This window comes from Leucoraja erinacea, chromosome 10 (assembly GCF_028641065.1).
Source record: "Leucoraja erinacea ecotype New England chromosome 10, Leri_hhj_1, whole genome shotgun sequence".
Taxonomy (NCBI): Eukaryota; Metazoa; Chordata; class Chondrichthyes; order Rajiformes; family Rajidae; genus Leucoraja; species Leucoraja erinaceus.
Window position 1 is genome coordinate 28,086,018 of NC_073386.1, and position 22,441 is coordinate 28,108,458.

Genomic DNA, 22,441 nt, shown 5'->3' on the forward strand with positions numbered 1-22,441 from the left:
AGACTATTCAGAATGGGGCTGTCGACTTTGACAAGTCGAAACGGCAGGAGGTGGGGTGGAACGACGTTCCTCCATAGCGACAGTTTAAACCTGGACCTGCAGGTAAGTGAAACTGCGGTCTTTGTTCTCCCCATACTGTTTCACAGGTGGGGAAACATGGAGAGCTGTGCACATAACGGCAGGCGGCACAGGAATCACCCGTAAGGGAACAGCTGTGCCCGACTTCGCTCCCGCACCGGCCAGATTAAACACCATGGCTGGGCGGGAGACTATACAGAGTGGAGCCGTTGGCTTTGACAAGTCAAAACGGCAGGAGGAAGGGTGGAAGACGTTCCCCCTTAACGGCAAGATTTAAGCCTGGACCTGCAGGTAAGTGATACTGCGGTCTTTATTGTTCCCATACTGTTCTACAGGTGGGGGGAAACATGCACAAGGCAAAGAAGTCGACCAGAGCTGGCGGGGGAAGACCGCGGAGTTGCGGACGCCAGCAGCGGCCGGCAGCACAGGAATCACCCGTAAGGGAACAGCTGTGCCCGTCTTCGCCCCCGCACCGGCCAGATTAAACACTGCGTCTGGGCGGGAAGGCAAGAAGAAAACCAAAAGAGTCGAGGACTGATGAGTCCGACTTTGGGCGGCCAGCGACCGTGAGCGCTGGAGCCGGTTGGAGCGGCTTAAGGAGCCGAGCTCCAACATGACAGGCTCCGGGAGATGGAGTCTAGTCACTGTGGGCACTATGTAAAACCCACAGCAGCACCTCTTGTAGGGCTGCACAGTGCATCTCCCTCGTCAGAGGGGAGTACTGGGGGGGTCAATTCTGGGCTGACCCTGAAGAGGGGTTTGACGAACAAAACTACAAGTGTGCAGGGGGTGCAGGAAGGCAAAATCTACTGGCCATGGTGTCCAAATACATACAGCCAGACCACGATGGACACCACTGCAAAAATACATGGGACCAGGAAACTACGCATCCCTGAATGTTCCAGTCGTGGAAATAGCATCTGGAAACATGTCGGAGCAGGACATAGGAAAGCCCTGGGGCTCATAAAGGCGACAACATTAAGGATCTCCTACAGCCAAAGACAGCACCCTTATGCACCCACCAGCAGAACAAGAGAAGCTGGTGAAAGCTCAAAGGCCGGGCATACAGGACAGCGGTCGTTTAGACCATAGCCCAGACCGGCCTTTCTGGAAGATGCGCAAACCCCCAACCCAAGAACAAACCCAGACACCGGCGCCTCAACCTCCACGAAGACCACACAGAAGAAGCAAACTTCCACTGGTAACAATGGAGGTAGGTGGGTCTGGTCCTTTACAAATTATAGGAAGAGTGGTTAATACACACATTGGTGGGAGATTACACTCTTTTGCATACATGGTGTATATTAACTACAGACACTTATATCCTAAGCAGTATCCAGGGATATACCATTGAATTGTGCAAAAGGGGTAATGGGTAAACCCAACACGATTAGCTAGAATACATTGTACTATATATTCAGTACAAAATGGGAACTGGTAACTGCTAAAGGACTGATTTCCAAAGGCTACTCCATGGCTAGCATTGAACAAAAAGATGCTTACTATTCAGTGCCTACACGGACTGATCACAAACGTTATTTTTAAAAATTCAACTGGATGGGGCAGCTCTGGCAGTATAGAGCTATCAAATACATAATCATATGATCATACTAATTGTGGGCATAACTTTGGAGTTGGCCTAACTAGCTGTAACAGCCACCATACAATTGGGTGAAAACTGGGGTTATCATCCATCCAGTTAAATCTAAACTAACGCCTACCAACATAATGGATTATTTGGGGTTCACTATTGACAGCTCACGTGTTGGTGACTTTACCAAAGGACAAGGCTACAGTCTTAACTGAGGCCTGCAACAACCCCACTGACATCAGTGAACCGTCTATCAGATTGGTAGCAAGTATAATTGGCATATAGTGTCTGCCTTTCCAGCCACACAATTTGGACCTTTGTATTACCAAAAATCTACAAAGGGCAAAATACAAACACTCAAAGTTAATACTGGTCATTTCGACAGACCAATAAGCCACCAATCAAATCTTATGGAATTAAAATGGTGGAGGGATAATTATCAGCAAACCCTTAGTGGTGCTACAAACTGATGTCAGTGCGCTTGGTTGGGGTACTACCAATTTCCATCTCCATCTGTGGAGGTAGATGAAAGGCACAGGAGGCATCATCATCACAGACTGGGCATAAACTACCTGGAAATGTGGGGTGCGTTCTATGGCCTAAAGTCATACTGCTCTGGGATAAATCACCAGCGTGTTAGACTACAGAGTGACAATCTGACTAATACAATTTGGTAATGGTATATCCAGAGAAATATTGGAATATCAGCTACTTACCTACCAGTTACAGAGAAAGTGCAAATAAAAAAGTGTGTGAGCTGTAATGAGGTAGGTTGGGAGATCAGTACTTCACCCTTGGCTAATGAGAACTCTGTTCATTAGTCAGATAACAGCAGGAAAAGAGCTGTTTTTGAATCTGGTGGTACAGGTGCACAACCTTTTATCCGAAAGCCTTGGGACCAGACACTTGTCGGATTTCGGACATTTTCGGATTTCAGAATGAAAGATTTTTAGCGTAGATTAGGTAGGTAGCGCGGGCGGCTTGAAAAGTCTGGAGCAGCTGCCTCCTCCCCGGAGACCGGGAGAATCATTGCATAAATGTTAGTCAGTTAGTTTGGAGGGATTTTATGTGGTGGTGGTGGTGTAGGGGTGAAGGGGGAAACTTTAATTCTTAGTCCCCTACCTACCTGGTCGGCGACTCCCAACCTCGCGGAGCTGGGGGCTCCGTCCGGCCGCGGGCGGCGCCGGTTGTAGCTCCGACCCCGGCAACTCTACCCCTGGCTGCGAGGCGCTCCAAATCCAGCGCGGCCCGCGGCCGGACGTCCCAGCTCCGGGAATGTCGGGAGTCGGTGGCGTCGCAGCGCTGGGATACCAGCGGGGAGCGAGCAATGCCTTACCGGGTCGCCGTGCGGCAAGCTCCGGAGCGCTGTGGCCGCCTTCTTCCAACATTCGCGGAGCGTCGCTGGATTTGGAGCCGCGGAGCTGGGGGCTCCGTCCGGCCGCGGGCGGCGCCGATTGGAGCTCCGACCCCGGCAACTCTACCCCTGGCTGCGCGGCTCCAAATCCAGCGACGCTCCGCGATGTTGTGTGTCGGCGGCCACAGCGCTCCGGAGCTTGCCGCACGGCGACCCGGTAAGGCATTGCCCGCACCCCGCTGGTATCCCAGCGCTGCAACGCCGCCGACTCCCGACATTCGCGGAGCTGGGGCGTCCGGCCGCGGGTCGCGCTGGATTTGGAGCGCCTCGCAGCCAGGGGTAGAGTTGCCGGGGTCGGAGCTACAACCGGCGCCGCCCGCGGCCCCACCGGCCACAGCGCTGCGGAGCTTACTGCACGGCGACCCGGTAAGGCATTGACCGCTCCCCGCCTCTCCGACCAGGTAGGGGACTAAGAATTAAAGTTTACCCCTTCAACCCCCTTCACATAAAAGCCCTCCAAACTAACTGACTAACATTTAAGCAATGATTCACAGATGTTTAAGCGTCTCCCGGTCTCCAGGGAGGAGGCAGCCGCTACAGTAGTACAGACCTGGGTTGACCGTGGGTCATTTTGGGTCAAGTTTGGCGCCAAACGCGAGCTTTGGTGCGCAGACGACATCTGGAAAAAATGGCCGGTTTTCGGAGCTTTTCGGTTTCTGGAACACCGGACAAAAGGTTGTGCACCTGTACCTGCATTCAAGCTTTTGTATTTTCTGCCCAATGGGAGAGGGACTAAGACGGAATGATGGGGATGTAAGTGGTCCTTGCACATGTTATAAATTCAAGTCTTTCTCTTTGTACTTAAGTATTGATCCGATATTTGAGAAATAGGTCATTGTTCTTCAATTATTTACAATCTAATTGCATTAGAAGGGAAGAAAGCAGTACACAGCAAACAGCATTTTATTTCTCAAATTCAGAAACATGAAAGAAGTCTGGCCCCCCTCTGATTAGTTAACTCGGCACAAATGGGAACCACTTGGTCTGAATGGCTCAGTACAGCACCACTACTTGGTAAGCTGCAGAGAGTTTGAGTGATTTATGGTTGGAATTTCTGCAGGGATTCTCCGACTCTCTCTTGAGCATCAGTGAAACTCCTGGAGAAAATCTTGCAAGCACCAAAAGAAATGCCGTTTTCGCAGGGGTGCCACTTAAGTTATGACAGGCGATTGGGAGAGTCCCCCACGAGTTCCTCTCCAAAGTTAGTTTGCATGATTTATTGGGACACCACGACCCACATCATTCACCAGATGGAATTCTAGAAAGGTGACGGATGTTCAGTTTTGCTCTGAGCGATGTTCACGTGGCAGATTCCGAAGCAGCGTTCCCTGCGTTCCCTCCTGTGCTCATGTTTACACCGGCATGTTTTGTTATTGTGATGATGAAAATAAATTGCCTCAACATGGACCATTTCACAACGTTATGCAATTAAATTATATTAACTATTCCTTTCCTCATGCCTTGCATAGAAAATAATTAGAAATTATAAATTTAGTACAGATCCACTTGGGAACCTCCTCCAATTAAAACAGTGGCAATTTTATAGCTGAAATAATCTCACTTTAAATTTCCTTAGAATTCCACATATGTCCTAAATATTTTATGAAGCAAAGGCTAGTGTTCAGTGTTTATTGGGGCAACATCTATTTGGGTATTCAATTTTAAGAGTGTTTACTTTTGACTTAAGCTCTTGGTAGCTCAAGATACCACTGGGAAACATTAAGCGTAATACAGCTAAAGAAAAGGGTCACAAGGTTACTTACCCTATAAAGTTCATGTAAAATGAGGGTTGGGGCCATTGTTTATAGCAGTACTGCAACACTCAACTTTCAAATAAAAAGCCTGGTTATAAATCGTTACGGACGAGGAATATAATCACCGGGAAATGAATTGAAGCTAAATGCAGTTCAGTACCACAATGCTTAGTAAACAGATTAGATACTGATATATCAAAACAATTTGAGAACATTTATGCTTCAGTGGATCTGTGTGACGTTTCACAAGGGACAATATAGCTGAGATGGTATGACTAGGGAAGGTTGAGATGACATGCAAAATAGTGAGGGCTAAACCCACAGTGTGCACCGTGTCAATGAAGTGATGATGAGTTGACAGCCCATTTTAGGTCTCTCCTGATCTTTATTGCTGTTGACCTCAATGGTAGTAGACATGAAGAGAGATTGAAGACAGGCTGCTGGCCTGATAGCACCCATTCAATGAGAGGGTAAAAAGTAAAAAACTATGCCCCCATGTCTGTTTCGGGCGATTCTGTCCTTCTCCATCATGATAAGTTGAGAGAGTCTGTTGCATCTTTTTGCAGCTTTGCTTCTCAAATAGTGTAAATGCTGGTGAGAGGCAAGATTAAGAAACCCTTGCAAGCTTTCAGTTTGTGTTCTGCAGCATGATTTTACTGAGTTGAGTCATGCATTTCAGCCGATAGTAATGGTAATTCTCAGAGTGAGTCAGGAGTGTGTGGAAGCTGCCTTTACAACACAATTTCACCTTTTGTTTAGCCACAGAGACATCCTTAAGTGTGGTTTGCATATGGTGACAGAGAGGGAGAGGATATTGAGTGGGAGCAGATGGAGGTCCAAAACCCTAGAGAAAGTTATTGTGATAAGGCTGTACCCAAAGGTAATACAGAAATGTGTGGGATTGACTTCACTGCAATCCATAATTAAGCTGTATCATTACAGCCTCATTTTTGTGAACAGTCAAATAACTGATTAAACAACATCATTAATTTGTTAATAATTCCACTGACACGAACTGCCATCCAAATTACTTCACCCTTTTGGACCAATAAGAGTAAAGCAGATAGCTGTGTAGATAAAAGTATTATGTATGTTTATTATGTTTTCTATTGAGTACTGTGATTACGACTGCTGCTGCTGCAAGGAAGAATTTCCATTGTTCTGTTTTTGGCACAAATGACAATAAAACACTCTTGACTCTTATGGACTGAGAATGCTTCTGCTGCTCCTTCAGATAGGATGATATTCCTCGTCTTCCTATAGGCATTGGCGGCGTTCCTTTTGGTTTAATTTTTCAAGAGCAGATAAATGATGAGCATTTACTTTGGAAGCAAAGAAGTAATGTTTCAAAACACATCAGTCGTTCAGAAAAACTGCAATATAAATGCATGCATAACCAAGGCTAAATGTGTCAATGGGAGATGAATGTGCAATGACCTTGCATTCTCCCAACTGATGAGCAAAGGCTATCCCATTGAGCAGTGTAAGTTGCCAGTACGGTTTTGATAAAGGCAGTGATTTAATGTTTCTGCTGATTTATTTTTACACGAGAAAGATTTCCTAACATCTAGTTGCTGAGGAAGAGTATGATAGATAAGGAGATGAGGAGAGCCATGAGTGGTCAATTTTGGATTGGCAATGATTTGAGAGATCATGCAACTTGGTCCTGCTATATTTGACAGTTCTTGGAGTAGTGGAGCTTCCTCAATACAGCCAGAAATTCTTGAAAAAAAAAATCATTAATTTCATCCTTTCGAAGCTTCCAGCTAATATTTTCAAAGCCACATAATGCAATATGTTCACCGTCTGGTACTTGTTATGTGTGCACCAGTTTTGTTCTGCTACTTCACTGGTCTTACATTGGGGCTTTTCTTCAGGTCTGATGTTATTTTTTCTGAATTTGCTTCCATCTGTGCTGGGTATCAGACAGGGTGTTAACCTTCTCCCTCGTGTTCTCCCATTCCCTTAAGGCTATTGAAATACCCTTCCTTCCTGTACATGACATTTCTTTATTCCACCACATCCAGGTTTAGGTTTATTACTGTCAGGTAGAGTGGATAGCTTTGTTTTGCTTGCTATCAAATCAAACCAGATAATGCTATACATAAAAACAATCACACCAAACACAAGTACAATAGGTAGAAGAGTCTCGACCCAAATTGTCACCTATTCCTTCTGTCCAGAGATGCTGCCTGTCCCACTGAGTTACTCCAGCATTTTGTGTCTATCTTCAGTGTAAACCAGCATCTGCAGTTCCTTCCTACACATTTTGGCTGCTCCACCGTGAAACCTCCTCAAGGTATGCCTACTTTGTTCTCCTCCTCTCTCTGATGTTCTGCAACATCCTCTCTCGCTGCTCCCCCCTCTGTGGTTCCTATGTTCTCCAACTCTACAGCTCAGTCTGAAGAAGGGTCTCGACCCAAAACGTATCCCATTCCTTCTATCCAGAGATTCTGCCTGTCCTGCTGAGTTACTCCAGCATTTTGTCTCTTCAGAACAAAATATAAACTACGGGGGGTGCAAAGTATAGTATTCAGCATAGTAGCCAACCTGTTCAATGTTCGCAATGGGGTAGAGGTGAATCTAGGTACGAAGCTGCTCCTGAGAGTGCTGGTGTGCATTTATCCAATTCACATACATTCTATGTCCACCTTTACATGTGCCCACTGTTGATTTATTTCTCTATATTCACAACATTACTGTAGACTCCTGAAAGACCATGATTTAAAAGTCCACAGCAACACTGTTGTGATACCCGAGGTAAAATTATATCTGCAAATCGCCCCCATTGCCGACCAAGGAGGTCAGGATAGAAAGATGATTTAAATAGGGCTATTTGGTGCAATAAAATATGTGATATTTCTGCTAGAATCACAGCAACAATCCTCAAATTAAAACGAGCCCCCTTTGTAGGCAATAATAAATTGCTTGCTGAAGGCCTTGGGCTTGCTTGTTATTTTTTAGATGAGGTCGTTCATGGTGGTGCCCTGTTTTACTAGTCCTACTGTTGTAATTCCACCGAGACTGATAGGACATCCTTTTATTGGATAAATGGTAAATACTGGAAGTTTGGATGGGACCTGGTGTATGTGAGTTTTAAATCTGTTTTCTAGTCATTATGGTGTATTCACAAATGCAATGTGCAGGAATATGCCCGAGAGGCTATGGAAGTTTGGACCACTCTTTGCTATCTATCTATCTATCTATCTATCTATCTATCTATCTATCTATCTATCTATCTATCGATCTATCTATCTATCTATCTATCTATCTATCTATCTATCTATCTATCTATCTATCTATATATATATAAAACTCAAATCAGTCCGCCTGCCGTCCGGCTGCCGTCCGGCTGCATTTCTTCCTTTGATTCATTGCCACGCCCAATCCAGACGCTCAATCTCCGAGATATTTTCCATTTCGGTAGAGATTTCGCTTTTCTTTCTAAGTATCCGCTCCTCATTTCATTTCGTCGTGTTCAAGTACATGTTTTTAATCAAATCCTTCTCCCCCCCCACCACCCCCCCACCCACCCCCAAGTATTTCAAAAATAAACAGGCTTCTCCATTTACATGTTAGCTTCCAACACACTTCGAAACAAAGTTGCAAGAGAGGAACACTGAACTTTTCACTGCTGCAGCAGGCAGGGGAGGGCTGCAATCTTACATTTGGGAACGGGCTCAGTTCCAATGGAGGAGATGGGTGCATGGCGGAATATTGGGTTGGGGGAATCACACCATTGGGGGAGCAGACCCAACGGGTCTGCACTTGGTCTAGTTGTTTTTTAAAACACTGGCAGGGATATGCTCATCGGCTTGTTACTTCAGCAGCATTTCTGGCATATCTTTTACGAACTATAACACAATGCTGTACATCAGGTGGACTAACAGTATAACTTAAACCCCAAATTTTATACATTCTGTGTGCTGAGAAATGGTTTAGATCCTCTATTATTTTTTTTTTTATGGACTCCTATTCTCCCTCTCTTCAAGGCACCGGTTTGCTGGGATTAGTAATCCTTTAATACTGCACTCAAGAGACTGGTTCCTCATATTCATATTGGTACTGATTTGTAATGCCCCTGTCCCACTTAGGAAACCTGAACGGAAACCTCTGGTGACCTTGAGCCCCACCCAAGGTTTCCTTGAGTCGCCAGAGGTTTTGGTCATTTGCCTGGAAAACCTCGACCGAAGCGCGAGCTGCATCAACTGACCAAAGATCTTTGCTACTGACCACACACACACACACACACACACCACACACACACACACACACACACACACACACACACACACACAACACACACACACACACGAGGTACAACACACACACGCGCACACGCCCGCACACACACCCCCCCCAGGGACAGGGGAGGAGCGCAGTCTGCGCGATGAAGAGGAAGGTAAACGGCTGCGACAGAGCACGGTACGTCCTGTAGTGAGAAGGGGAAAGAAGGACAGAGAAGGGGAGAGAGAAGGTGGGGGGGGTGGGGGGGAAAGAAGGAGTGAGGACAGTTTTATGAAGTTTAAAAAAGTTACCAGGCATTTTACCTTCCAGCGGATCTTCTAGGTCCTAGAAAACCAAAGATCCTACAGGATCATCGCTGAAAGCTCCAATGAGCCAATCAAAATGGGCGGTCAGTGAAGGAGATTGCCTTCGACTGCCTGTAAGTAAATAACAACCCCCACTCCACTGGCTTTGACCAAACGGCAATCTATTTTTAGTCGATGCCGGTTTTGTTTTTTTTGAAATAATCACAGGAATATCGAAGAAGCCTCAACCACGCGGAAACCATTTTCCACCATTAGGGAGAGTGACCAAAACCTCCGGGAACCTCACGGAAACCTTGGGTGGGGCGCAAGGTCTCCAGAGGTTTCCGTTCAGGTTTCCTATTAGTGGGACAGGGGCATTACTGTTATGAGCACTGAGAAACAGTGGAAAAACATTGAGTTAACTGCACCCATAAAGGTACTCCACCTATCTGGTAGACAAAAATGCTGGAGAAACTCCGCGGGTGAGGCAGCATCTATGGAGCGAAGGAATGGGTGGCGTTTCGGGTCGCGACCCTTTGACCCGAAACGTCATCCATTCCTTTGCTCTATAGATGCTGCCTCACCCGCTGAGTTTCTCCAGCATTTTTGTCTACCTTCGATTGTTCCAGCATCTGCCGTTCCTTCTTAAACATTCCACCAATCTGGAGTCATTTCACAAATCCAGAAAAGCTTCTTCCTCGCTGTCATGAAACTATTGAATGGACTTCTCCTAAGCACATAAAACAAAGTTTTTCACTGTTTCTCAAGACAGGGTTCTCCAGGGTAATTTCACCCAGTCTTTTGCTTGACCCTTAACCTGAGGAGGATGTAAACGAGTGCATGACACTATTCTGAAGACAAATTATCACCAGTATCGGAACTGATATTCATCTCCCAGTCACACCATTGATTAGTGAAAGTCTGACTGTTATGTCTGGTTTGGGCTGGATATGAAAATAATTATTTGTCCTTAATTTGTCCTTAATAATTATTTGGCCATCGCCAGCCGGGGGCTTTGACTTTGACTCTGACATCGGGGGGGGGGGGGGGGGGGGGGGGGGGGGGGGGGGGGGGAGAGTGCAGTGGAGAGATAAGTTTTTTTGGCCTTCCATCACAGCAATGTGATGGATGTTTATGTAAATTATGTTGTGTCTTGGGTCTATTTGTTTGTAATGTATGGCTGCAGAAACGGCATTTCGTTTGGACCTCAAGGGCAATTAAATTGAATCTTGAATCTTGAGATGCAGGTTGGGTTCACATTGGAGAGTTGGGTTGGGTTCAAACCAGATTTTAACTTTACATCTCTATTTTTCAAAAGCACTTTTGGAGAATTATGAGAATTAATGCGAATGGTGCAGAAGTCTTTCGTTTCATTCACAGATAATGACTGAGCATTTATAGGATCATTGGACTGATGCAAACTGGGATTTCAAATCATTTCATTCTTTCCTGATGCTGGACAAATGTGAAGCAAATTTTGTCAGATTTTCATGATTGTCAACTTGCTTTTCTTCCTATGGTGATGTGATCAAAATATGACAGAGGAGCAGGAGACAACAGTACAACTTCTCAACATTCTCTATCGCAGCTCTTTCTGTAGCCTACATCTTAACTCATTTGTTTGTATACCTGCCTCTGTTTCAAAACATCTATGCTCTTAAAAGCAACAATCAAAAATTAAAAAGCAACCAAGTCCAAAGGCTTTAAGAAACATCTGATTTTCAATGGCATGGCATTGCATTGCAGTATTTTTAATAATATACTTCAGTAAATCCCAATCAGCCAACAGTTTAGCACAGGAGTTGAATGTAAACAGTGACGGATATTTGAAGTCAATAAATCATGCTGTGGACAGGCCACAGGGCCCATTGTTTCCCAGTCATTATGTGGCAGCAGTGGGACGAGTACTGCAATAGAAATAAAAGTAAGGTTGCCGGTGATCATATCTGTCATGCAGCTATGATAACTTCCCTTTTGATGGTTTTGAGCAATGGTTTCAGCACTGTGGGAATAAACTTAGCCGCATAATTCATGGTTTACATTCTCTACACTCGTGGATCCGTGGATCATCCTCGTAGGCATTCTCTGCACCATATTCAAATGTCACTCATTTCTTGTGGAATAGAACCGGGATTATAAATTCCAATTGCAGTCTGATCAGAGCACCACAATGTTTGAAGGTTGAAACATCGAAAAAGAAAAACGAATCCTTGTCATTATGGTCAAGGCAACATATTGCACCACAGTCTTCCTAGTTTACTCATAAATCTATTGCTGTGTGTAGTTGGATTATGAGGAAGCGCAGTCTGTCACATTACATTTGTCATCATTTTACAAGGGTGGAGCTATTTTGCCACTGGTAATATTTAAATAAAACCGCAAACAAATCCAAACTGACTTACTGTAGACAGTGGTTTCACAGTGAAAGTGGTGCCAGGTGGGATATGCTATTCAGAACCCTGAGAGTAATTTGTCCCATCTGGGATCTTTTTTTAATTGTGAAAACTCTGCAGTAAAATCAGAATTCAAGTAGCAGGAAAAGAACCATCATTGTATGTGTGTGGGTGACTTGGCATGTGTGTATGTCCTAGCCTGTGTGTGCATGTGTGTATCTCCGCAAGTGTGTGCATATGTGTATCTTCGCGAGTGTGTGCATGTGTTTGCCCATTTTATTTCAGAAGATATTTAGAAAACAGAGCAGAGGGTATAAAACAGTGACATATTTTGTAACTGCATGGTATTCAATGCATTAAAGAGGTCCAATGTATGGTATGTGCAGGGCCTTGAAGTGAAGTAAGTGGGATTTCTTTAGTTCCATGATTTACATACTGGGTTGTTTGGAATTCGGAACGAGTTTTCACTCTGGCATGCTCAGAAATGTGTCTCCCTGTCAAGCACATCCCAGGCCATTGTTGATCATCAGTTGGTCAATTTGGCTCATTTTAATGCAACCTGCAGGCATAAGCTAATCTGAAGCTATAGGATTCTTACCAGAACAAGCTGCAGGGAACTTATCCATTCCTGATGTTGATAAACTGAAGTTGCATCTACTTAAACTTCAGTGGTTATTTGGGGGTTAACAACTCAGGCTTATTACCAATCTGGACATAATAGGAGATATTGTGTATCCTATATTAAGTAAATGGAAAAAGTACACATTTGTATTTTGTTACAGTCCCTGAAAGAAATCAGATAATTCTGCACAAAATGATTTATCTGACCACCATCACCTTGCTGTTTGTTGGAGGTTGCTATGCACAAAATTGGCTGTCGTGCTTCATTCATTATTGGAAGCGGTGCTCTACAAAAACACTACACTGATTGGAAAGCAAATTTTGACTTCCTGAAAGGCAAGTGGGAAAGTGCTATAAAATGCATTTTTAACATTTCTAAACTTGAGGTCATCGTATTTTGTGTGTGTGTGTGTGTATATATATATATATATATATATTAGACCAAGTGCAGACCCGTTGGGTCTGTTCTCCCCAACGTGGGGGGGGGGGGGGGGGGGGGGCGGCATGCAGCGTCGCACAATAGCGACCCCCCCCCCCCCCTTGCACTCACGCTAATGGAGAGGGGGAGGGGAGAGAGAGAGAGAGAGAGAGGGTGAGAGAAAGAGAGAGAGAGAGAGAGATAGAGAGAGAGAGAGAGAGAGATGGCAGAGGGTGAAGGGGAGAGAGGGGGAAAAGGGGGGGGGGAGAGGGGAGAGAGCGAGAGGGGAGGAGAGAGGGGGGGAAGAGGAGAGAGGGGGGGGGGAGAGGGGGGGGAGGGGGGAGGAGAGGAGAGGGGGGGAGGAGAGAGGGGGGGGAGGAGGAGGAGGGGGGGGGGAGGAGAGGGGGAGGGGGGGGGGAGGAGAGGGAGGGGGGGGGAGGGAGAGGGAGGGGAGGAGGAGGGGGGAGAGAGGAGGGGGGAGGGGGGAGGGGAGAGGGAGGGGGGGAGGGGGGGGGGGGGGAGAGGAGAGAGGAGAGGGGGGGAGAGGAGAGGAGGAGAGGAGAGGAGGAGAGGGAGGGGAGGAGAGGGAGGGGGGGGGAGGAGGGGGAGAGGAGAGGGGGGAGGGGGGAGAGGAGAGGGAGGGGGGAGAGGAGAGGGAGAGGTGAGGGGGGGGAAGAGGAGTGGGGGGGGAGAGGAGAGAGGAGAGAGGGGGGGGGGGAGGGGGGGGAAGGGGGGGGGGAGGGGGGGGGGGGAGGGGGGGGGGGGGGGGGGGGGAGGGGGAGGGGGGGGGGGGGGGGGGGGGGGGAGAGAGAGAGAGTGCCTTTTTACTTGAACCCAAACCCAAACAACTATTTGCAGGCAGTGCTTTTTTACCTCAAATCATATTTTCATTTTCAAACCAAATTAAGGGTACTCACAGTGCTGCAGACATTTGTCAGTGTCATTCAAAGCTCTGATTGAGGCACACCACTTGCAGAGACTGATTGAGGCACACCACTTGCAGAGACTGATTGAGACACACCACTTCCTGGTTTTATAGTCGCTCCCCCTCCCTCCAGCAGGGGCAGCAGAGAGAATGGGGAATGTTGTAAAAACATTAATGTCTCTGTCAATTTTCATCGACGGGAAAAATCCTCAGCACACACGCAGCGGAGGGGGGCTCTGAGCGAGGTGGCCAAAAATGACGGCCGTAGGTGGCGGCGTACTCTCGGAAACCACAGCACAGAAAGCCGAAACCGGTCAAGAACAGAGTTTTAGTAATATAGATATATATATGATATAAAATATATATATATAAATACCATGTGGTGCAATGCATTCACCCACTAACCCAATGAATGAACTTGTGGAATCATATTGTAACTATATTTAGTTCATAGCTGGGATGTGGGTTCCATTGGTAAGAGCAGATCATTCCATAATTAAAGTAGTGGCAAGCCACCTTCTTGAATCATTGCAGTCCATGTGTGGTCCCGTGTAATTTTGCACTCAGCAGCATAAATTGGTCTTAAAAATATTTGATGACTATTCATTGGCATGAACAAGAAACAATAAGAGGGCACCAGAAAATTGGAAGCAAATGTTTTCATCTATTGCTGTTGTGGTCTACTTGTAATAGTTACGTATGTACTGACAGCCTTAAAGGGCAATGAAACCTGATGCAATAGTAATAAACAAAAAGCAATTCATTAAAAAATAAGGACTGTTGGGAAAGATCAACAAAGTACGGTGAATTGTATAGTTGAAATCCCCACAGACGTGATGGGCCAAATGGCCTATTCTCCAACAAGTTTGAAGTAAACAGCTTTTTTCCTACAAAGGAAAATTCTCAATACTATTCCTAAAGATGGTGAAAGTTGTTGATATGTTATGAACGGGGCTTGGCAATTAGAAAAAGGAAAATTAGGTCTGGATTTCATAGTCAAGTAAAAGTTACGTTGGAACTGGAATTGCCTTTTCTGTTCTAATTAAAGGCTCGGGGTCAGTAAAATCTACATGTTTTAAACAAATTCAGATGTACCAAATAGCTTAAAGAATGTGTCTTTTTTTTAAAAATATGATAAACGTCAATAGTTTCCTTGCATTAAACAAATCCATCTGTCCAGGGTTCAGAGCCAGTTGTGGAACAACACGGCTTTAAAAATACTTTTTTCACCATGTAGGTGGGGAAATCTTTGCTTTCCTTCAAGTTCCTCACTGGCTTTGTCATAGATTGAATATCCCATTAAGAACATATTCAAAGTATTCGACTAGCGTTCTATTTCACAAAATAATGTCTAGACTGACTATCATCAGAAATCTACCAACTCGAGGGATGGTGAACAGAGAACAGCAAGGCAGAATAATATGATATCATGCAAGGAAGATACCAGTTTTGGTCTTGGCTTAGCTGTATCAGTCAAAGCAGCTGTCAGATAACAACAATTAGCTGGAAAATCCAAAACCCCATGGGGATGGGCCCATTAGGTAATATTTTGGCCACCATAAGATTACCTAATGGGATGGGCCCATTAGGTAATATTTTGGCCACCATAAGATTGAAAAAATTTGATGTTCAGAGAGATCCAGCTGTTCTTTTACAGGAAGAACAAAGTTAATGAGCTGGTACAGTGACCAGCTAGGAAGGCAAATGGCATATTTGTTTTTATTGCAAGAGAATTTGAACACAAGAATAAAGATATCCCGTGGAATTATATACAGGAAACGCTTGTTATAATGGATCATAGCAGGGTGGAGGGGGATGGCATGGTGTTCGTTATTGCCGATTGTCGGCTGTAACCGAGTATGGTATTATCATTGTATGTAGTAGAAACAAAGAACTACATATGCTGGTTAATACACAAAAGGATGCAAAGTGCTGGAGTAACTCAGCATGCCAGGCAGCATCTCTGAAGAACATGAATAGGTGACATTTCAGGTCAGACTCTTCTTCAGACTGATTGACTGCTGAGTTACTCCAGCAATTTTCAGCATTTCACCTAAAAAACAGTCGCCGATGCCACTGATCTGCACCAGCGAACTCTTCTTCACTAGCTGCCACATGATCTGGTTGACACGGCTGTTGTTGCCATTCATGCTGCAGCCCTTGGCTGGCAGCACCTTCTTCATGCCACTGCCAGAATGCGCTTGGTCATCGTGGGGATCCCTCCCCTCTCACCAGATGCCACTTCTTCCTGTTGGTCCTCGCTTTGCCCGTGGCCACTCACCTTCTCCACTGCTGCCCTCTCCTCCTCTTCCCCTGGAGTTGAAACATCCTCCAGCTTGGAAGATGTCAGCAATCGCAGGGGAGAGGGAGGAGGAGGAGCCGGCGGTGGAGAGGGAGAAGAGTACAAGTGGACAATGAGAATGCCACCAGGAAGAAGCAGCAGCTGATGAGACCAAAGATGCCCTTGAGTCACTCAAGATAGGTAGTTCCAAAGAGACTTTGAGAATATCCTTGATTCACTTCCTTTCTCCTTCTTATAATCATTTGTCATGAAGGAGCAGAAGAGAAAAGTATCTGTTTTGGGAATCTTATGCTGGGCTTGCGAGTGATGTGGACTGCCTATTGTGGTCAGCTGAGTATAAATATATTCTTGCTTATCCTGGCATGTTTTAGAAGTTTGTGCAGAGAAAACCTTGGTGGTGTCTCTCCATTCTGTTATGTGCTCATTATGGAAGCATACAAAAGGGAGGGAGACACAGTTACCCAATTGACCATTCAGACAGGTAACCAACTATGGTGGATGAATTTTCTCATCAACGTCTCCCTTTATTGAGAGGTGGCTTCCATGATCTGAAAAGCTTCACTTTTCCCAGAGCCTTGTCATGGCCTGACTGTCTGTCTGAAGAACGTCACCTACTCCTTTTCTCCAGAGATGCTGTCTGACCCGCTGAGTTACACCAGCCTTTTGTGTCTATCTTCGTTTAAACCAGCATCTGCAGTTCTTTCTTGCACACGGACTTTTATTGTTGTGCAGTGGGATCAGCTAGGTAGAAAAGTGTAGACTTTGAATATTTAGTAAGAGGCAGTTTGAATGAAGGCTTCTATCATCATCAAACTCAGCTGTTTCTCTTTCCAAAGATGTGGCCTGATGTTCAGGAGACATTTTCTGTTTTTATTTCGGATTTCCAGCATACTCCGTTTTTAAAGATATTTTCATTGCCTGCTGCAACATACCTCTGAAAGACTATGCCGCCTTAGTTACTCTGACTGAAGATCCCTGGTGCTTTTACTATTCAAATTTATGCCCTGTTGAAGTTATAACACTGCTAATGCCAGACACAATTTTGGAAGCAGATGACTGAAGTATTTAAACCTAATGCACTGAAGAATTTCCTATGCCCTGTTCATCTTCATTTCCGTGATGGTTTCTGCTTGGAAAAATCTGCATTTTTGAAGAAGCAAAAATATCAAGCAGTATTCCACTTCTGCACCATTTCTCAGATGTTCTGTCTAGATCCCTCCATCCTCCGTTTGGCAATCATGTTCCCTCCTTCCAAGACGTAAGCTCCATCTCAGGTTGCGTTTTCTCTGGTTCATCACAGCTCTCCTCCATTTCCACCTTCTCTAGTTTCTTTCTCTCTAACTTCCTGAAGCCTTGTCTACACCCTGTTAATTTCCAGGTGCTTTCTCTTCATGTCCTGTTTAGGAAAGCAATTATTTGCTGCAGCATTTGAAGCTCAACAAGTGCATCTGGTATAGTGTAGGGTGGCTGCTTTGCAGCAGAATGAAACAGAATCTAAAACTTATGAAATGGTTACATGCTTCAAACATGGATGAATGGTAGATTTTGTCCTTGTTGTGCTGTTGGAGTTTGAGGACATATTTTTCTTCCCATACCTATTGTAAAGCATATGTGAACACGTGCGCAACTGGAAGGTTCATAGATATGTTACAAGTTACAAGTTTTCAGGAACATTGATGCAGATGTCATTGTCTGCCGCTGATGTTTCTTGATCCGTCCATGCCTTCCTTTCAAAATTTGTCATTTATACTTGCCTGGATGATTTACAAAGTGATGGTTAATGTTGAATCTAATTCAGTGAAGCGAGACACTTGTGTTTTGAACAAAATAGTTGCTTAATGAATTAAGCTGTCCATACTTGCTTCCAACCTTACTTTGGAGGTAATGCATATGTCTGTCCCCAAATTGTCACATGCGCCAAATTCATATTTCACCCACTTTCCCCTTTTTAATATTCTTTACGATTGTTTGTTTTTATGTCTTTACAGGTTCTCTTTGCTTTAAACCAAACTCTTCTGCAACATGAGAGCCTCCGAGCAGGCAGCCTGCAGGCCCCTTACACAACAGAGGACCTCATCAAGCACTACAACTGTGGGGACTTGAATGCTGTCATCTTCAATCATGACACATCTCAAGTAAGGAACCACAGCTGTTATTCTGTTGGCATTTTTAATCGTGTCAAAATTAGTGCAGAGAAAGGGTCAATTGAAATGGAATTGAGGGGGGTGGGGGAGGGGTGGGGGTGGTTGATGGGTGGGTGGGGTGGATTCAGGTTATTCAAAAAGATTAATATCATCTAATTGCAAGTTTACTATCAAGAGTTTGGATTGAATCACGATCTTTTGGTCAATTTCAAATCGTACAGTAAAGCAGGTTGTTGTAAAACCTAGCTGGTTTAAATGGCTGCTACATATTTAAATGTGAACTCACCATTTTAAATAGTAACACCAAGATGAAGCTGGCACAAGCAAACCTCAGTAATCTGTTGCTTTTTAATGCTATTTACAGCGTTTCAGAGAAATTAGACAACAGCCTAACAAATGTTACATGAGTTTGTGGAGCCTTGCCAAACCAGTGTGGTTTCTGATTAGATTACAGTATGCTCTGGCATTGCATGCTGGCTTTCATGCTGGCTGTCAGCTCCTATTTAGGAGCATGCCTCAAATCCTTTGAAGACCATGAAAAAGTTTCTTATTTTGTCATTACTTCAAAACAAGATAAGATTATTTTTTTCTGGCTATAATCAGTTGGATAATGGGAACATAATATTTTGTTGCCTGTAATTATAAAGTGATTGTTTCTGTTAGATACTCAAAGGTACAGTTTAGCTGACTGCACCAGCCCTGTTTCCAAGGCTTCTGATGGACTCTTGTCAATCTGTGTCATCTCCAAGTCCCTCATCGTGTATTTAAATTAAGCATCAGATATTTTCTATACAAAAAGAGTGGAAACTGAGATGCAGAAAGTTTGTGAATAGGTGCTAGTGACTATTTGATCTTTGTGGTGCAACAAGAACGTCTTCTCCAGATCTTGTAATTCAGCTACTATTCCATGTAAACCCATTGCACAGAAAGTGGATTCCATCTGTTTCTGAAGAAAGATCTCTTGCCATTTGCTTCCCGCAACTTTGAAGGCCTCGCATGTAAAAAAATATTTGTGCAGTACATCATATTCCACTGACATTTCCCTCACCTCCCCTATAGCTTCACAAATTATTTCAGAAGTACTTCATGGAAAATATTTGGTTTCAAGCCTATTTTATGATCCAATCTATTAAGTTTCTATTTTCAAACCCCCAGTGTTTTCACCAGGTTTCTGGCCCTCCAGAATACTGCAGTTTTTGTTTGCCCCCACTTCAGGGCAACATTCTCAGTGTCCAGAGTCCTAGGAGTACATTGGCTGCAATGCTTTCTTCATTTGCATTCTTTGGTCATTGTATATGTATCCACTTTGTTCCAGAAGGCCACAAATAAAGTCTCTTTGCTTCACGTCTGCAGGTAGTAAATTTCAGATTCCAATCATACACTGAGCACCCATGTTACTTGTAATTCTCTTATCCTTTATGCCTGGACAACCAAGTCCTTCACAACTCTACCAAAAGGAAGCAGCCAACAGCCACTCACAGTCCACTCTGTCCAGTTCATTCTATCATATACTAGACTAAGTGGACCCGTTGGGTCCCAGCTTCACACGGGAGGGCTGGTCCCCCAATGCAATATTCCACCTCTGCACCACTTCCAATATTGCTGACCAGTTGGGGGGGGGGGGGGGGGGGGGCAGGGGGGGGGGTATCTGGAGTGCTAGTATGAACCATTTTAGAACCAATAGACATTTTTTGCAAGCTTTAGAACCAATAGACATTTTTTGCAAGCTTTAGAACCGATAGACATTTTTTTTTTTGCAAGCTTTAGCACCAATAGACATTTTTTGCAAGCTTTAGAACCAATAGACATTTTTTTTGCAAGCTTTAGAACCAATAGACATTTTTTGTAAGCTTTAGAACCAATAGAGACACCTTTTGCAAGCTTTAGAACCAATAGAGACACTTTTTGCAAGCTTTAGAACCAATAGACATTTTTTGCAAGCTTTAGAACCGATAGAGACACTTTTTGAAAGCTTTAGAACCAATAGACATTTTTTTTGCAAGCTTTAGAACCAATAGACACTTTTTGCAAGCTTTAGAACCAATAGAGACATTTTTTTGCAAGCTTTAGAACCAATAGACACATTCTGCAAGCATTTTAGAACCACTAAGGGCACTTAAATTTGAGTAGACATGTGTTCAGTGTTATTCACAGCTCAGAGAAACGTGACCCTCTGCCTTCCTCCATCTTGAAGAGGCTGTGAGGCACACCACTTCCTGGTTTTATAGTTCCTCCCCCCTGTCGCCAGCGGGGGCAGCAGAGAGAATGGGGAATTTTGTAAAAACATTAATATCTCTGTCATTTATCATCGACGGGAAAAATCCTCGGCACACATGCGGTGGAGGGGGGGGGGCTCTGAGCAAGGTGGCCAAAAATGACAGCCGTAGGTGGCGGCGTTCTCTCAGAGATCGCAGCACAGATGGCCAAAACCGGTCAAGAACAGACTTTTAGTAATATAGATACTTGTATCAAATCTCCTCTCATCCTTCACTTTACGTAAAACTGCTCCAGCCTCTCTGGCTCATCTTGAATATGTGTATAACAGAATCTTCCATATTGTACACCTCTAGATTTTGCCTGTGGTAGGTATGAGACACGATAACATACCTAGATCCACTGTCCTGATGCATTGTTACTGCCCCTCTTAGATGGGACATCTTGGTTGGCTTTGTCTCTATGATACACTCTGCCATCATCTCTCACTTCCTCAACCAAGGCAGTTAATACAGATAGTGTCATCCATGTTATGTTGGCCCATATATTGCAGGATTAATGAGAGCAAAACTATTGGTGCTCATCGTGTTAGAACATGAAACTGTCAACAACTTCAGGCTATTGGTACATAACAAAGATATTTCAATGTCCTCTAGCTGATATGGCACATCTCCACAGATTGTACAGTTTACAGCTACAGTATATCCATTGGACTGAGGAAAATCACTAGAAGTGACATAGTTACAAACCTGAGTTTAAGTAGTTCCTTCAAATAAAATTTCCATAATATAGGGGATTTTAAAGTAAATACTAATATTCTGCCTTTTACTAATTATATATGCAACTATCCCAGTCTTTACACGATAACCCATATAATGTTTCATTAAAATATAGGTAAAAATGTACCGTTTGGTGTCTAAAGTCCAAGCAAATGTTTTTGATATGATTGGCTGCTCAGCTGGAACGGTTAGTTGAGATTGCAAGTACTGGGCACTGAGGATCCCATTAAGTTGACGTCTGACAGCAAAGGCCATCAGAAAGCAGTATCTTTATGCAGCCATCTTCAAAGTCAATCCTGAGCACTATTCCTTCTCCACTGACTGGAGAAATTGGGCCATAGTATGGAAGTTGTCACTAATATATCTGTCACAGTGGCGCAGCGGTAGATTTGCTGCCTTACAACGAATGCAGCGCTGGAGACCCGGCTTCGATCCCGATTACGGGTGCTGTCTGTACGGAGTTTGTACGTTCTCCCCATGACCTGCGTGGGTTTTCTCCGAGATCTTCAGTTTCTTCCCACATTCCAAAGACGTACAGGTTTGTAGGTTAATTGGCTTGGTAAATGTAAATATTGGCCCCAGTGGGTGTAGGATAACGTTAATGTGCGGGGATCGCTGGTCGGCGCGTACCCGGTGGGCCGAAGGGCCTGTTCTAGTGCTGTATAGCTAAAACTAAAACTAAATCTATCTGTCACTGTTATTTTATTGTTGCCAAAAGGGGTAAAATGCAATTTTAAAACATTGCCAAACATTGACAAAGACACTCATTATTTTATAGCTATTTATCCTGTCACCATTTAAGCTTTCATCTTTATAGAATTCTGGTCACACTTTCACTTTTTGCACCCTCGGACTTTTAGCTTAGTTTTGTTTTGAGATAAAGCATGGAAACAGGCCCTACGGGCCACTGAGTCTGCGCCGACCAGCAATCCCCGCACACTAACACCATCCTACACACACTAGGAACAATTTACCATTATACCAACCCAATTAGCATACAAATCTGTACATCTTTGGAGTGTGAGAGGAAACCCAAGACCCCGGAGAAACCCTTCGCAGGTCACAGGGAGAATATACAAACTCCATACAAACACCACCCATAGTCAGGTTCGATGCCGGGTCTCTGGTGCTGTAAGGCAGCAACTCTTCCACTGCGTAACCCTCCTGCCTTTCTTTGCTTTGTAAATATTTTTCTTCCTCTGTTTCAACTATCTTTATATGCTGGCTGGATTTCAGTTCTGCGGACCGTTTAGTAACTCAATAAGTGAACATATTT

General features: G+C 44.4%; 1 protein-coding gene across 1 annotated transcript in view; it reads left to right on the forward strand.

The window, feature by feature from the left end:
- The window catches only part of trabd2b (TraB domain containing 2B), a 334,868-nt gene that overhangs the window by 139,882 nt on the left and 172,545 nt on the right, over nucleotides 1-22,441 (forward strand). The window contains exon 3 of the mRNA XM_055641817.1: nucleotides 18,017-18,163. Within this exon, the coding sequence (XP_055497792.1) occupies nucleotides 18,017-18,163 (147 nt within the window). The remainder of the gene's footprint in view (nucleotides 1-18,016; nucleotides 18,164-22,441) is intronic.